The sequence below is a fragment of the Festucalex cinctus genome, chromosome 7 (assembly GCF_051991245.1).
Source record: "Festucalex cinctus isolate MCC-2025b chromosome 7, RoL_Fcin_1.0, whole genome shotgun sequence".
Taxonomy (NCBI): domain Eukaryota; kingdom Metazoa; phylum Chordata; class Actinopteri; order Syngnathiformes; family Syngnathidae; genus Festucalex; species Festucalex cinctus.
This window is the reverse complement of record NC_135417.1, coordinates 14,945,312-14,959,821: the sequence shown is the minus strand read 5'-3', so window position 1 is coordinate 14,959,821 and position 14,510 is coordinate 14,945,312. Positions and strand designations below refer to the sequence as shown.

Sequence of the window (14,510 nt, the reverse complement as noted above, 5' to 3'; positions counted from 1 at the left end):
ACCCTAACTTGAGCCCCTAATTTAAAACCCAAACCTATTTTGAAATGCTCTAAAACTCTGACCTGAAACTGTAACCCTGGTTTGAAATATGAAATTGAAATGCTGACCCAAGCCTGAAACCATCGCAATGCGCTGGGTACCCCCCCTAAAACATTTGGGTAAAAAAAAACAAAAAACAAATTTGACTAAAGTCAAATGAATGTCCCACAAAACAATCCAGTTGTTTTTGTGGGATAAATAACCCACAAAACTGTCATGACTGGTTTTGTTTGTGGCAAATATCTGATTGGAACTGAGGCAATTGGCATGTAACTACAGTGTTTTGTTTTATTTGAACTGATGCAATCAGCATGTAACCAGCAACTAGTTTCAACTGGTCAGAAGCTATGTGATGTCAGAAGCTATGTGATGTCAGGAAAATCTTTAATCTCTTTATCTGGTCTGAAGCCAATCAGCAGCGAATCAGAGAAATCCATGTCAGTCCTGTTTCCGTCACCTACCAGGGTTACCCACATGTCTCGCCACAGCCAATCAGATCCAGTTGCTGTCTATATAAGTCTGACAGAGAAGTGTGTTTTCGCCGGATGATTCATCTGTTCATCTGCTCGTCTGGTCTCCTGTTCCTCTGTCCTTCGGCCCAAGTTAGTTCCATGCCTCTGGATCCATGATGCCTTCTCGTTGTTTCTGGTCTAGTCAAGTTAGTTCCACGCCTCTTGATGCTATGCAAATAAAGTGTTAAACTCTTATTTTTGTCTGCGTTTTGGGATCCAACTAACAAAAACAATAAATAAAATAAATTTTAAAAAATGGGTAAAGTTTGGTCAAATGTATGACTCACAAAACAATCCAGTTGTTTTTGTGGGTTAAATAACCCACAAAACAAATGAAAAAAAAACAAAAAACAAATTGGGTCAAAAGGGGTAGACAAGTTTTGGGTTATTCATGTAACCCAAAAAATTGACTTAAATTAATAACCTATGAAACAACCCAAAAAGTTGGGTCAACTGAAGAACCCATGAAATAACCCAAATGTTTGGGTTAAATGAATAACACTTGAAAAATAGTTGGGTAAAAAAAAACAACCCAAACTGGGTCAAAAAGCGTTAATCTTTTGACCCAAACAACCCATTTGGGTGTGTCCCTTTTTGACCCAATTTGGGTTATTTTTGGCCCAAATGTTTTGAGTTTTATAGTGTGCAAATGACCCAGCATTGGCTCAGTCCCTATTGGGCCCAATGCTGGATTAGCTATTTCAACCCAATTTGGGTTACTTTTGACCCAGAGGTTTTAAGAGCGCATGCAGTCAGTCGGGAGCATTTGCGGTTCAGCGCGAGGCGCCAACCGGGATTTTCTCTGGGCAGCCTTCTAAAACCTCCACAAAGGGAGGCCGGAGCAGAAATTGTGAGCGAGTGGAAGCTTCTGGCTCTAAATTGACATTGACTTTTCACCTCCGCGGCTATCCATCAGCCGAGAGACCGGAGGCACTTCCCGCACCCGTGGGTGTGTTTGTTACCGCCGGGCTGAAAAGGAAAAACAAGAAAAAGTGCGAGGGTGATCGTGGAGGAAAGGATCTCGGTTGCCCTCTGTGACGTTTGTGGTTTTTGGAGTGTTTTTTGGCCTGAAGAGGCTTGTCTTATCCGCTACTTTTCTTTGTCTGTCGGTGTGGGGGGGAACAGAGGCTTCTCGAGCCGACTCTCTCACAGTTGATTAGTAACTCCCGCTCTGGCCCGGCCCTCCGGGGATTCTGTGCCAGCTCCCCTTACACATCCCCCCTTGTCATGCACGCACACATAGCCCCCACTTAGCTCCCAAACATACACTCCTGCACACAGGCGACTCCCTGCAGACATGCGATTTTATTTATTTTTTTAAGGGATTCACACAACCTGACATTTGCGCCGCACCTCCGACAATGAGGGCTTGATTAAAAGGGCGGAATGGAAACAGAGGTAGCCTTTGTTCTTTTGTCCTCAGCCCAGAGTTAAATAGGACTTAGGAGGCGATACCTCCGCTGTCAAATTGCGAATGCCTTGCACCGAGACGTCGGAGGTTACGCGCAACATCTGGGAGTAGATAAGGATGCTGCTAACGCGGAGGCGGGAGGGAGAGAAAAATCGGAGCCCAGGCAGCTGCTGCTGCTGCTCCGGTGAATTTCGGAGCGTTTGAAGGGCGCGTGGAAGTGAAGCCGGGTTTTTATCTGGGCTCGGAGGCAACGCACAAAAGGCGGCGGCGGCGGCGCTGCTACGCGACGTGGCGGGTTTTCAAATTGGGATCAAAAGGTTCGGGCTAATTAACAGGCTAAATACGAGTTGCTAGTCTTCTTCTGTTACTTTCTTGTTTGGAAAGTAAAAAGAGTTGCTTTTATATGCTGTTCATTTTCCATGCACGTGCAGTATGTTGAAGAACATTCTCAAAATCTGAATATGAGAATAGCTTTATAGTCAGTGTGAAAACAAAATGAAACCGACACAACCCATAGAAAAACAATGAGCAACAGAGGGATACCTTTTACAGTTCCCCATTTTTGCAGATGAAAACAAAAACATAAGACTGACTCCTGTAGTATGGATTTTTGGGGGCAAAAAAAACCTCAGCAAACAGGCATACATAACAGTAGGGACTGAATCACGAGTGCCTCTTGGTTGAAGCCAAGTAGTGCACTCCATTTTACCTAAATTTTACCTAATAAACAATCAATTTCATCCAATCGACAATTATCATGAGTATCCCTAGCAACCCTACGTAGCATAGCATTCTTGTCCAACTGCATTTTCAATATGTATGTTCGGATTACTTTGTGAGGAGGCTGACGTTACATAATATGGACAAATGGCCACAACATGAAATTAGATGTTTTGCATTGGATTTGAGAAAGAATTGCAAATGAAATAGCCAATATTGATTGGCCAAACAACAGCCATGCCAATGGCTATTGTTGTTTTTCTTCCAATATAATGGATATGTATAAAATATGGATTCATTGTGCTTGCAAGGGGAGCTGTGCACACCTCTGACTGGGAGTACTTAAACAGATATTGTTCTACCATACCGATGCACGTTACACAAATAGGTCTCATCAGTTACAAGAGACGAGAACTAAATAAACTATTTACAAATAACCATAAGCACAAAATATAATGAAACACAAACTTTACCTACCATTATAGGACCTTCACATTCATCATGAATAGTTTTTTTTTCCACCCATTGGAATGTTCCAGGGTTAAAAAGTCATAATTTTAAACTACGAAAAAGCATTGCCTACAGAGAACTTTATATTAACATTCTTATCAGCCATACAAAGGAAAAAGACACATTAGCTACCTAGCATAATAGCTATCTTAGCCGAGGACAACTGTCACACAAGTAAAACAAAAACAAGTTAACCATTTGTATTATATTAAGTATGTCATTGCATGACAACAATTAAACATTGTAGTAAACTACAGTTTTAAAGAGTCAAACAAAAAGAAACATCTAAGTTCATCCTTTGATGCTAGCTAAACTGAGCTAGGTGGAGGCCTTGTGTAAAAGTTGTTTTGAGTTTTTTTTTGTTTTTTTTTGCAATAGTATGACTTTAGATGATGCTAATATTTAGCCTATTTACATTTTAATGATTAAATGTTATTATTTTCTCTTCTGAACACTGATATTCATCAATACAACACCTCAGCCGTTCATCGCAACTCTTGGGATGAAAAAAAATACAAAAAGTAGTACAGTTACAAACCAGCATGGTGTGTATTTCACAAGGCATATGCTTGCAGCAGCCGTTTCACACACCACTTTGCGCTACGATATGAAAACACCATCTGGTGCGCGAGCTAGCGGCTAGGCTACATTATCCGGGGGCAGGATAAGGCCCCGCTGTGTCCCGGGATTATTTTAGTGGTGGGTTAGATCCTCTCTATTAGCCCCCAGTGACTCTGATTATTGGGTAATCATCATTATGTGTTAGTGAGCGAGCCGCTAAGCACCTGCGCTTTCACTTGAGTCTCGTTAGCTTAAGCGATCGGAAGTTTGGGCATTGTGGCTCGGATTAATTTAAGAGGGAAAAAAAACAGAATCTGTGCTTCTTCTGATATACAAAGCCTGTCTTATTTTCCACTGGAGAACAGATGATTACAGGAGACGCAAATCCAACATCTTCAAAATCAATCTCGTTTCTCACGGTAATGAATAGACAGAAAATGGAATTGGATTGGCACTCGAGTACCCCGGCGAGACCGGTCGTTTGTTTTAGGGAGCATCGTGGGCGAGGAGTTATGGCTTTCGCTGTGTTCCTAAAAAGCCGGGAGGGCGGCTACGGTCCTGGCGTATTTGTTAGAGTGGATGAAAGGAGTGCGTTAGCCTTAATGAACCAACTGTAGTGTAGCAAAGAGCTATGATTCTTTTGCGAAATTAACCTGTGGGATTATAAGAGTCTAGATTTAGATTAAATTTTTTTCCTACATGGAACATAAGGGACAGGAGTTTTAACTGCCCCACGTTCTAGCTGTACGGCCACTCTGTAAACAAATATGCAGCTTTGTGTCTAGCTAGCAGAAGTTGTGTTCCACAATTTGATGTTGGCAGGACAACAAAAAAAATAGATTAATATAGCAACTAGATTATTTTTCAAAATCGTTCAGCTCTACTCAGAAGTCAAGCTGAATCAATGAATCAATGAATGAGTGAATGAGTGAATGAATGAATGAATGAATGAATGAACTTTTTGGAGTGATTATTGAGCTTAAAGGTCAATGTCAACCAACATTTTTTTTTGACACTAGTCTAAATATGGTAGTCTGATAATTCCACTAATCATTAGTGTAATATGAGTTAAGCAGCAAAATCCAGCCGTTTTTATCCATCTCAGGGGGCGGCCATTTTGCCACTTGCTGTCGACTGAAGATGACATCAATGTCGCTCGGGTCTCGGGTAACAACCAATCACAGCGCAGCTTCAGAAAACATGTGATCTCTGATTGGTTGTTGCCTGAACCCTGAGCAACATTGATGTCATCTTCAGTCAACAGCAAGTGGCAAAATGGCCGCCCCCGAGATGAATAAAAGTGCAGGATTTTGCTTCATAACTCATAGTCCACAAATGTGATATTAATCATAATGTCATGTTTAGACTAGTGGGGTCACATAAGGTCAAGAAATGTTTAAGGTTGACTTAAACTTTAAAACTGGTTGGAAACCACAGATAGAATACACTAAATATAATTTAACTAAATCAATGGCTATTCTTTATAAAGTAAAGGATTTCCTAGATAAGAAAAGTCTTCATATATTGTACACTTCTCTTGTGTTACCTTATGTCATATTGTGCTGAAGTTTGGGGAAATTTGTATATAAAACAAATAAAGACCCAGTTATTAAATACATAAAAAAGTGATTAGAATAATGACAATGTAAAGACAATAAAGATAAAGGCATTAAATTGTAATGAAGCATGTCAACCTACAATAACAAACATCCATATTAGCAAAGCGCGGTGTCACGGCCGCACAAAACAGATGAAAAATGCTGCCGGTGCCGGGCCAGGTGTTGCCGAGACGAGACGAGGAAATGAAGCGAACTCTGCATTGAACAAGCGACACTGATGAAGTGCTTTACAGTACGACGCTGATAAAGCAAATTGATCCCGCAATAAATCCCCCCCGCCTGAGTGACAAGCCGAGCAGACAACAAAGTGATGAACGGCTTTCATCAATAGAGATAAAAATCGCCCGTCGTTAGCGGCGCTCGGCGAACAAGGTGCAAATGAATGGAAACGATCCGCCTACTACTTTAATAGGCCTCATAATACGGGCCATTTTTCCCCTTACAAGCAACTGTGCGGAGAGGTGGGGTGGGGGACAAAACAAAAACAAATAAAAAGCGCAGCATGCAAAGGGGACGGAAGAGAAAAAGCACGCTTTTCCACTATTCTCTCCGGAACGAGACCAAGCCGCCATCTGGCCTCGACTTAGATCAATGTACTGTAAAAAGCGAGCGAATCAATGGCGACAACTCCACCTTGGATGCCCACCATTACCCAGATGGCACTTTGGTGGGGGGTGGAGGGGCACCACCATGGAAGCCACATTTGCTAGTTGAAAAGAGCGCCCTCCGCTGTTTCATTGTGGTAGCGTGGTGGAACTTTAATTGTAATTGATTTGACATATCAATGCAGTTTGTCTTATTGTGGTGCTTTCGTGTGAGGTAACTAAAATACTTGGAATCAGTAGGTCAGAGTCAAACAACCGCAATAATACATAATTATCACTGCTGGGCTTTTTTTTTTTTTTTTCCACGCCCAAATCTGACATTGAACACATTCCGCAACCTTCTCTCTCACACACACACACAAACATCTACTACACTGATGCAATGATGGCAGTCTATAAAAAGCAATCGAGTGACTGTGACACTTCAAGGTACATTTGTCTCAGCACCTTGACATGGTTCTTTGTTTTTTTTTTTCCCAAAAAAATACAACTCGTCTGTCAAGTCATTTTTTTCTGCTTTTTTTTTTTCCCGTTGAATTGGAGGAGCTTGAAGTGATGCCGAGAAGCGGCAATGTCAGAAGTCGATGCTCTCTGCAGTCAATCATCGTCGATTTGTTTGTGCTGCGTGACAGCGACATCATGCTCACTGCATGTGCTGATTTTTTTTTTTTTTTTGGGGGGGGGGGGGGGGGGGGGGGAATTAGCACAAGTTTTATACATATGGGAGTGAAGTCTGGCCTGTTAGAGTTCAACTTTTAATTGAGATTTTGTAAAATCCAAATCGCACAGTAGCCTACTTCACATTATAAATTGATTATTTATTTATTTTTGTGATAAATTCATGATTCTGATGGTCATGAATCAAATCACTGATTTGGGATATGATTTGTAATATCTGCCTCACTTTCAAGACTACAAAAAAAAATCTTACTGCATATGCAGGATGTTGACAATGTGACATCTGGAAAACAATTAGGAACAAAACAGTCATTATTGTGCTGCTTCCACTCGTGCAGTTTGTTACTTTCCTGGCCAACAAATATCAACCACAATTTTTATTTATTTATTTATTTTTTGACCCGGAGGGACCCAGAAAACAACACATATCGATCCCTGCTGTCACAGCAATGGTCACATTCTGTACCTCGTTGAGTGATGGCAGGGACGTGCAAAGCTGACTCGCTTGTAGGTTTGGAGTTGTCCAGCTGTGCGTTTGATTTATCGGGATTTAATTTCCACACACCTCAAAACACTTGTGATGGGTGGGAAACTTCGTCGTTCATTGGGGAGGTCACATTGCGGCACTTAAGTGATGTAATGACTTCCTGTTGCTTTCGAGCCAGCGATGTCATGACATGCAGGATAATTGAATGGTGACGATCTTCAATAAAAGCCCAACTCACCTATTCGGATGACGTGAGGCATCCCGCGCGAGTATCGAATCCACATGAGACACGCAAGCAGCCACGTCCAGTATTCCAAAGTAGTCCCAAAGCGCCAAGTGTGCCGCATGCTTGTAAAGTCACCCGACCCACCTTTTCCCTTTTCAAGTCTAGAAAAAAAAAAAAAGAGCACTTAGGAATTGCGCATCAGGACCCAAGTGGCATCGCGACCAAAGTCTCCTCTCATACTCGCTGTTGCAGCATCTTGTCCAAAACGTGCTTCGATTAGGTTCGAATCAGGGAGAGGGAAAGGGGGGGGGTGAAAACAAGCCCCACTCGACTCCACCGCGTCTGCGTCCACTCCAATCGTGAACTGCTCGCTTTGCGCACACTCTCGCGCCCCTTGCGGAACTTAACCAGTGATCCAGCCAGGTCCGGCGCTCCTCAAAGGTCTGAACTGGTGTTCCGCGACGCGCAGGTGGACGAGGACACGCAGGAAGAGGGGGGAGAAAGAAAAAAGAAAAGCGCCTCCTCTTCGGTTCGGTTTGCGCGCGCACGGAGCGTCAATGCGCGGCCGTGAGGCTGCAGGTGGTCCGGTGAACGTGCACGCGTGCGTGATGCGTGATTGCGCGTGCCAAGGGCGAGTGGCGCAGATGGAGAGAGAGAGAGAGAGAAGAGAAACGTGGGGAAGTCCACTCAGCCGTGGGTGCGCGTCATGGTCGCGTAAAGTGGGGAGAGAGGAAGGGAAGCCGCTGCTATTTGCTGCTTGTTGTTGACAAAGTTAATGTAATTTTATTTAAAAAAAAAAAAAAAAAAATCACATTTGATCCAATGCGCTCCACTTTGGGCATTTTTCTCAACTGAAATGAATTGAATCAGTTCCATCCCCCCAAAACACCAACACGAAATACATTTTTATTAAGAAAAACAGCGTGACAGTTTTGTGCTGCAAAAATAAATAAATAAACAAATAAATAAATAATAAATAAAATGCATATGTTGCATCATGTTTTCATGCTTTAATTCAATACCCATTGCGATGATAGTATTCATTTTTATTTTAATATGTATTTTTATTTTCAATGTTATACAAATTATAGAAGATAATATTGTTTCATTAAATCAGTTATGTTATGGTCTACTTTTGGAGTATCATCAACATAGAATTGGGGGGTACCCACCCACTGCACAGAAAGTGTTGGAGGTCAATTTAAAAAAAAAAAAAAGGTTGGGATCCGCTTGTCATATCTGGGGTCACCCCAGGGTTAAGTTTGGGTTCATGACCATGAGGTCAAGTGTCTGTTTTGAACTGATGTCACCATCATCTGTTTCAACTGGATAGACGCTCTGTGATGTTTCAACTGGTTTTATGCTATATGTTGTCATGAGCTTTGTGATGTCAATCTTTAATCCCTTACTTAGCCACAACCAATCAAATCGATTCGCTGTCTGTCGTAGCAGTCTGAGAATTGTGTGTGTTTGCCGGATTATTGCTTTCTGTCCCTCTGTGCAACTCTCTTTGTTTCTCGTCTAGTCAAGTTTGGTCTACGCCTCTCGATGTGAATAAATAGTTAAAACCTTATTTGTTTCTGCGCTTTGGGATCCAACCTCCAGCACATGACACCACTGGTCTAAAGGTTTACTTTTGTATTGTGCATTAGGATTATGCTACACAGTAAATTATGTAGAGTAAATGCGACTCTATTTAGAGAGGGACCGAATAGCCTCAGTTATCAAGTAGGCTAAGATTTACATGAGGAAGAGAGTAAAATAAAATAAATGGGGGAAAAAAAAGGGTTGAGGAACAAACTGATGACCTTCAGCTTGGGAGACTGCCACACTACCACTTGAGCTATGCCCTTCCTACTGTTTGCTTTTCTCCAAGAGACCAAAGACATCATTTTTGGTCTCTTGGAGTTAGGAAGATTCCATGCAATCATGAAATCAGCTGCAGCTGACATGAGCAATATACTGGCAGAAAGCAGGAGCTGTGTGTCTCAGGGGAGATCGGAGGTCGTGAGTTCGTTCCTCCACCCTTGAGTCACTTTTATTTGTTTCCAATTCTTTATTTTACTGTCTTCCAAGTGTAAATATTACTCTAAAACTGAGTCTATTTGGTCCCACTCTAAAGTGTCAAATTTACTCTACAGAATTTACTATGTATAGGACTTTCATAAGGCAAACAATGACCTGTAATTCTCTTAACTTAAAGCACACACAAGGCTTCTTTTTTTTCAAGAACTGTTGGCTCTCTGCCAATTAGGTGTTTGATATTGTGAAGCTTGCTGTTACCATTTTTGGGGGGGCGGGGTTAATTGTGTATAATACAATAGAACAGACTATCTATCTATCTATCTATCTATCTATCTATCTATCTATCTATCTATCTATCTATCTATCTATCTATCTATCTATCATCCATCCATCTTTCCCAATTCAACCACATCTCCATTAATCCTTCCAACATGTGTCCATCCTATCGCTGTCATCCATCCATGCATTGATACAACAGTCGAGTGAATAAACATAATGGACTCACTTTATATCCCACCTAATGCGGCAATTGATATTTTTGAATGTTATGATTTGCAATTATGACAGGCAGTCTAACAAAACAATGGCACAATTCAATCTCTGCGCTTAGCAGAACATCATTGATGAGATAGCGTCGCGGCTCATTGCCTTTATTCCTCTGTTTGGAAGGCGGAGGTGGAGTGAGGTGGGGGGAGTGTGTATCATGCAAGCGGGAACAAGCCAGACTGACTGCCGTTGCATATTCATGCCCCCCCCCCCCCCGCACCCCAACCCAGACCAGATTTATTGCCTCTTGGCACAATGTAACGACTATCAACGTGAGTTATGTGGCCCGACTCTCGCATTATCGAGATTCATTGACTCGCTGCTCTTTCAGGCGCAAAAATGTACACAACTGGAGCAGGGCAGACATTCTGGGGGGGGGGGTCCGTGGGTGCCCTCTATGGACGGATGCTGGACTGCACCCTCACACAAACGGTGTTGGCCAAACACACAGATAAAGTGACGGGGATGGAATGGAATATCTTTATTGTCATTGCACATGCACAAGTACCGAGCAACGGAATTTCATTTAACAGGCTCAACCCATCCAAGAAACATGAAAAAGACCATGAACATGAAGACCTGTCGGTACTCGCTAACAAGCTCCTGAGATCTTAGATAAGAGCAGAAGGTGTGAGGGAGAGTGAAGAAAAAAAGTCTGGAGTCATGCTCCCAAAGGTATATATGCGTATCAGTTTCCCCCACGGATGCACCAGGCATATCGTCTCATTACCGTGGAGACAACCTTGAAGGTCACTGTGGAAAAATGCCGGGAGGAGGGTGGAGATGGGAGCCTAGTGTTCAGTTCTTTATCCAGGCAAAAAGTCCAGATAACTGATTAAAAGATTAAAGGACTGTTTTAGATTTCCACAAGCCAAAGTTTCACAAGTGTATATTTTAACAGGAACATTTTTGGTGAACTCCAAATTTGTGCAACTTTTGGATCTTTCTGTTTCACAATGGTGCGGTCTAATTTCTGATAATGAGAGAGAAGGAACAACAACAAGTCTGGTGTCAGCTGAATGTTGGATGCGCCCGTCGTGAACCGACCGAATCCACATATAACAACACCTTGCTCTCTCTGAAATGATTGCTATCACTTTTACAAAAGGGGGCCGGAGATCGATGTCTCATCTGGCAAGGTGGTCATAACTAATGGCCCCAGAAACATGGCGTCTCCATTGTGTGAGCTGGAAATGCTGACAAGATGAGTACATAGTTGAGCCGGATCAATCGGCACATTTTGTTTATTTTTGTGAGGAGAATAGAAGACGATCAATTTCCACGCGGTACCTTTCAGAGCCTGCTCATTTACTCGTGTACGGCGGCCCAGATGAAGACGCAGCGCCAGGTTTTGCAATTATTCCAAAGGGAAAATTGCTGCTATTCAGTCTGCTCTTAAAAAAAAAAAAAAAAAAAATGCAACCTGAAAAACATTTTTGTCATTGATTTAGACGCACTTGTCAAGAAAAGTACAAAGAAGTCCGAATAGAAGAGCCAAAAATTGAAGAGTCAGTGCAAATTATTTTTCAAAACTGAGGGAGAGGTACTTACAAAATGAAATACTGTAGGGTGACCAAAACAAAAAGGCCAATCGGCCTGGCCTTGAGATACTTAAATGATACTCAAAGTTTACCCACACGTCATACATTATAATGCATGCCTCTGAATGGATAGAAAAGTAAGAAAAATAAAATAAAAAAATAAAAATTGGGGGGGTGGTCAAACCCACTCCACAGCCACTTTTCCAGTTTGAGAGTGCAGAGCACTACCAGTGAGCTAGAATTCTGGGCTGGTGGCACAACTTAACACATTTGAATGCTCATGAACTGAGGTACCTAAAAAAAACGGACCTACTTTTTTCTTGACAAATAAATAAATAAATAACATACTACACCCATCACAGTCGACTTGGGAGCAGTTGCAAAGCGTTAGTCAAATCCACATGCTAATGTGTCCCATGGAAAACGGACAGGAACGTTTAGTCATGAACATTTAGTCAAAACGTTTAGTCAAAACATTTAGTCAAAATCCGTGATATAAAAACATTTGTAATTAGTTTGACTTGTTCCACACACTTTAAACATATAAAAACACACACTTTTAAAGTATTAGTGCCTGCTCGCTCTCACTTGCTCGCACAGTTACCGGTAATAGGCAATGCGTGCTTGCTTCAAGCAAGATGTTTAATTGTCACTTCCAGCTGAAGTTCACTGTAAAACTGAGCCATGAATCAAAAGACAATTAAATATTGTATATTTGAACACCAAAATGCTCAAGCTGAACATCATTTCATCTGGTTAGCTTAATGCTAACATGCAATGTGAAATGTCTTTCTCACGACTTTTCATTGTTTTCAATGTTTGTTACTCAGATCACAATGGATAAAACATTACAGAGTCACAGCAAGAAGCACATCTTATAAATGTGACGTCTTCTTTTTGTCTCTGTGACGCCGCACAAGAAGACAACTTTTCAAACAAGTTGACACTTGCGTTGATCTGGAAGCTGACAACGGTTCAAAACTAGTCTTCCGTATTTGTGGACTTCAATGAAGTACACTCAAGTCGGTTCTTTGTTTCAGTGACACCTCCTTGGAATTAAAACGTTTCACAGCCAGCAGTGTCTCGTAATTGCCGCTCATCCATACATCGTCCCAGGCTTTTGTGGTCACTCCACTACATCGCCTCCACAATATCCACGCGGCTTTTTTTTGTTTTTTTGGTGGTCGCGCGCAGATAATTAAATGTCAATTCCGCCTCTTCAGCCGCGCGGGGCGACCATGTCGCCGCTTGCGCTGACAGATTGGAACAGCCCGAAGCGGCCTTATGATTCAATGCGAGGTGCCGCGAGCAGACAAGGTTATGAGGAATTGGCCCAATTCGGGCGCTGATTGCGACGTTTAATGGCGCTCGGCGCGGGCTTGCGAGCAGTGTTGCCGGTAACGCGTTACTTAGTAACGCGTTACTCAAAAAAGTTGCTTTCTAAAGTAACTAATAGTCTAACGCGTTACTTTATTCTACAAAGTAGTCTGATTAAAGTTACTGTCCAGAGAATCAATGCGTTACTCCACATTTTCATGAAGAAGGCAAACTATCTCACTGTTGTAACAGTCACAAACAACTACTGCTAACTACGAAGATGAGGCAGAAGTCATTGATCACCACACTGAATTCAGCCATGGTCTGGTCATGAATGGTTTGCACATTCAAAACAAAAGTGATGATACTTTTACTACTAGTTTTATTAACCAACAGGCACACAACACAACAAAAAAAGTGTGCATTATGGACCATAAAAGTGGTAAAAAAAAATAATTTATTTCCATCCTCAACTGGTCCGTGAAGCATTATGGGATGAGGTCGTCTCCGCCCTCTCGCCAGGGGGAGTGACGTCAGACAAGTTACGTTATCAGTAGGGGTGGAACAAAAAAACGATTCGACCGAACCATCATCGTTCGTCAAGGGGAGCAAAACGACCGTATCGGTTGCGAGTGAGGCTTTATGGTTTTCATAACAATAGCAAGAGTTCTGCGCCGTGCTCTACTTGTTTTGTTTACATTTCAGTAGCATCACCATTCAAGCTACTTCCGTGTTTCCGTGCTCGCGACACGGCGCGCGCGCGCGCAACGAGTGACAACATACAAATGGAGACAGTTAGCAGAAGCCGGTGCCGTACATCTCGGTATTTCCCATGGCTATCGAGTCCTCTCGGTGCACTTGTATGTCCCGGGCCGGCGTTGGTACTGCGCGCGAGGCAAAAAGAATAACTCCCGTGACGATCCAATGCATGGATTCAAACCACACAGGTATGTCCCACAGCCAACACACCAGCTAAGCTAAAAGCACACTGCAAGTATCTCATTTCTCAGTTTGTGGCTCTCTGTCAATGTCTACAACTAGCATGAGCAGCAGATAGGAGAACTGAGACGTGCCCGCGATTACGACAGCCCAAAAAACAAAATATAAACAGTAGTGATTCTGTGGTCATCATCGTGTCTCAGATTAAAAAAACAAAAAAAGATGTCATACATTAACCAAAAATGAAAGTGATGACAAGAGAAAAAAAAATTGTTAAATACAAAAATTGTTGATTAAAAAGGGAAATGAACTTTTGGAAATATTTTTGCATATATTAAGTGGTTAAACTGTGTTTGATAGATTTATTGTTCCATAAGGTGGCTTCATATTTCTTTTGGCTGGACGGTAGGTTTATTTCATGTCTTAAATTTATGTTTCTGAAATACTTCACAATGTGCAAATATTCTGTTTAATTGTGTTGGTGTCTTTCTAAAGGTTAAATATTTATATTTAACATTAAATTATCAACCTTTTGTTTTCCTGATCCTTATTTTGAAGAGAAAAAACAAACAAACCAAAAAACAATTATAACTGTCAATAACTACTAATAAATATTTAAACTGATACATGTGTACACACTGGAATAGCGGAACAAACAAACAATAGAGGAATTTAGGGGATTTTCATTTTCAACCTGGATAGATTTTTATTTTTTGTTTTATAAAAAGTATTTACGTTACAAGAAGTCAAGAGAGACTGCCTATTTTGTTTTTC

The 14,510-nt window shown here is 41.7% G+C and overlaps 2 protein-coding genes across 3 annotated transcripts in view; one reads left to right on the top strand and one right to left on the bottom strand.

Annotated features, from left to right (window-relative positions):
- Positions 1 to 7,949, bottom strand: part of grik3 (glutamate ionotropic receptor kainate type subunit 3) — a 109,303-nt gene extending 101,354 nt beyond the window's left edge. The window contains exons 1-2 of one of the 2 annotated variants that reach the window (XM_077526146.1): positions 7,609 to 7,949; positions 7,381 to 7,529 (exon numbers count right to left, since the gene is read on the bottom strand). In XM_077526146.1, coding sequence (XP_077382272.1) covers positions 7,381 to 7,489 — 109 coding nt within the window. In that variant the 5' untranslated portion in view covers positions 7,490 to 7,529; positions 7,609 to 7,949. Of the gene's footprint in view, positions 1 to 7,380 lie in introns of both variants that reach the window. The other variant, XM_077526147.1, reaches the window with a different exon arrangement.
- Positions 1 to 14,510, top strand: part of zc3h12aa (zinc finger CCCH-type containing 12Aa) — a 315,343-nt gene that overhangs the window by 159,653 nt on the left and 141,180 nt on the right. The window lies entirely within an intron of this gene.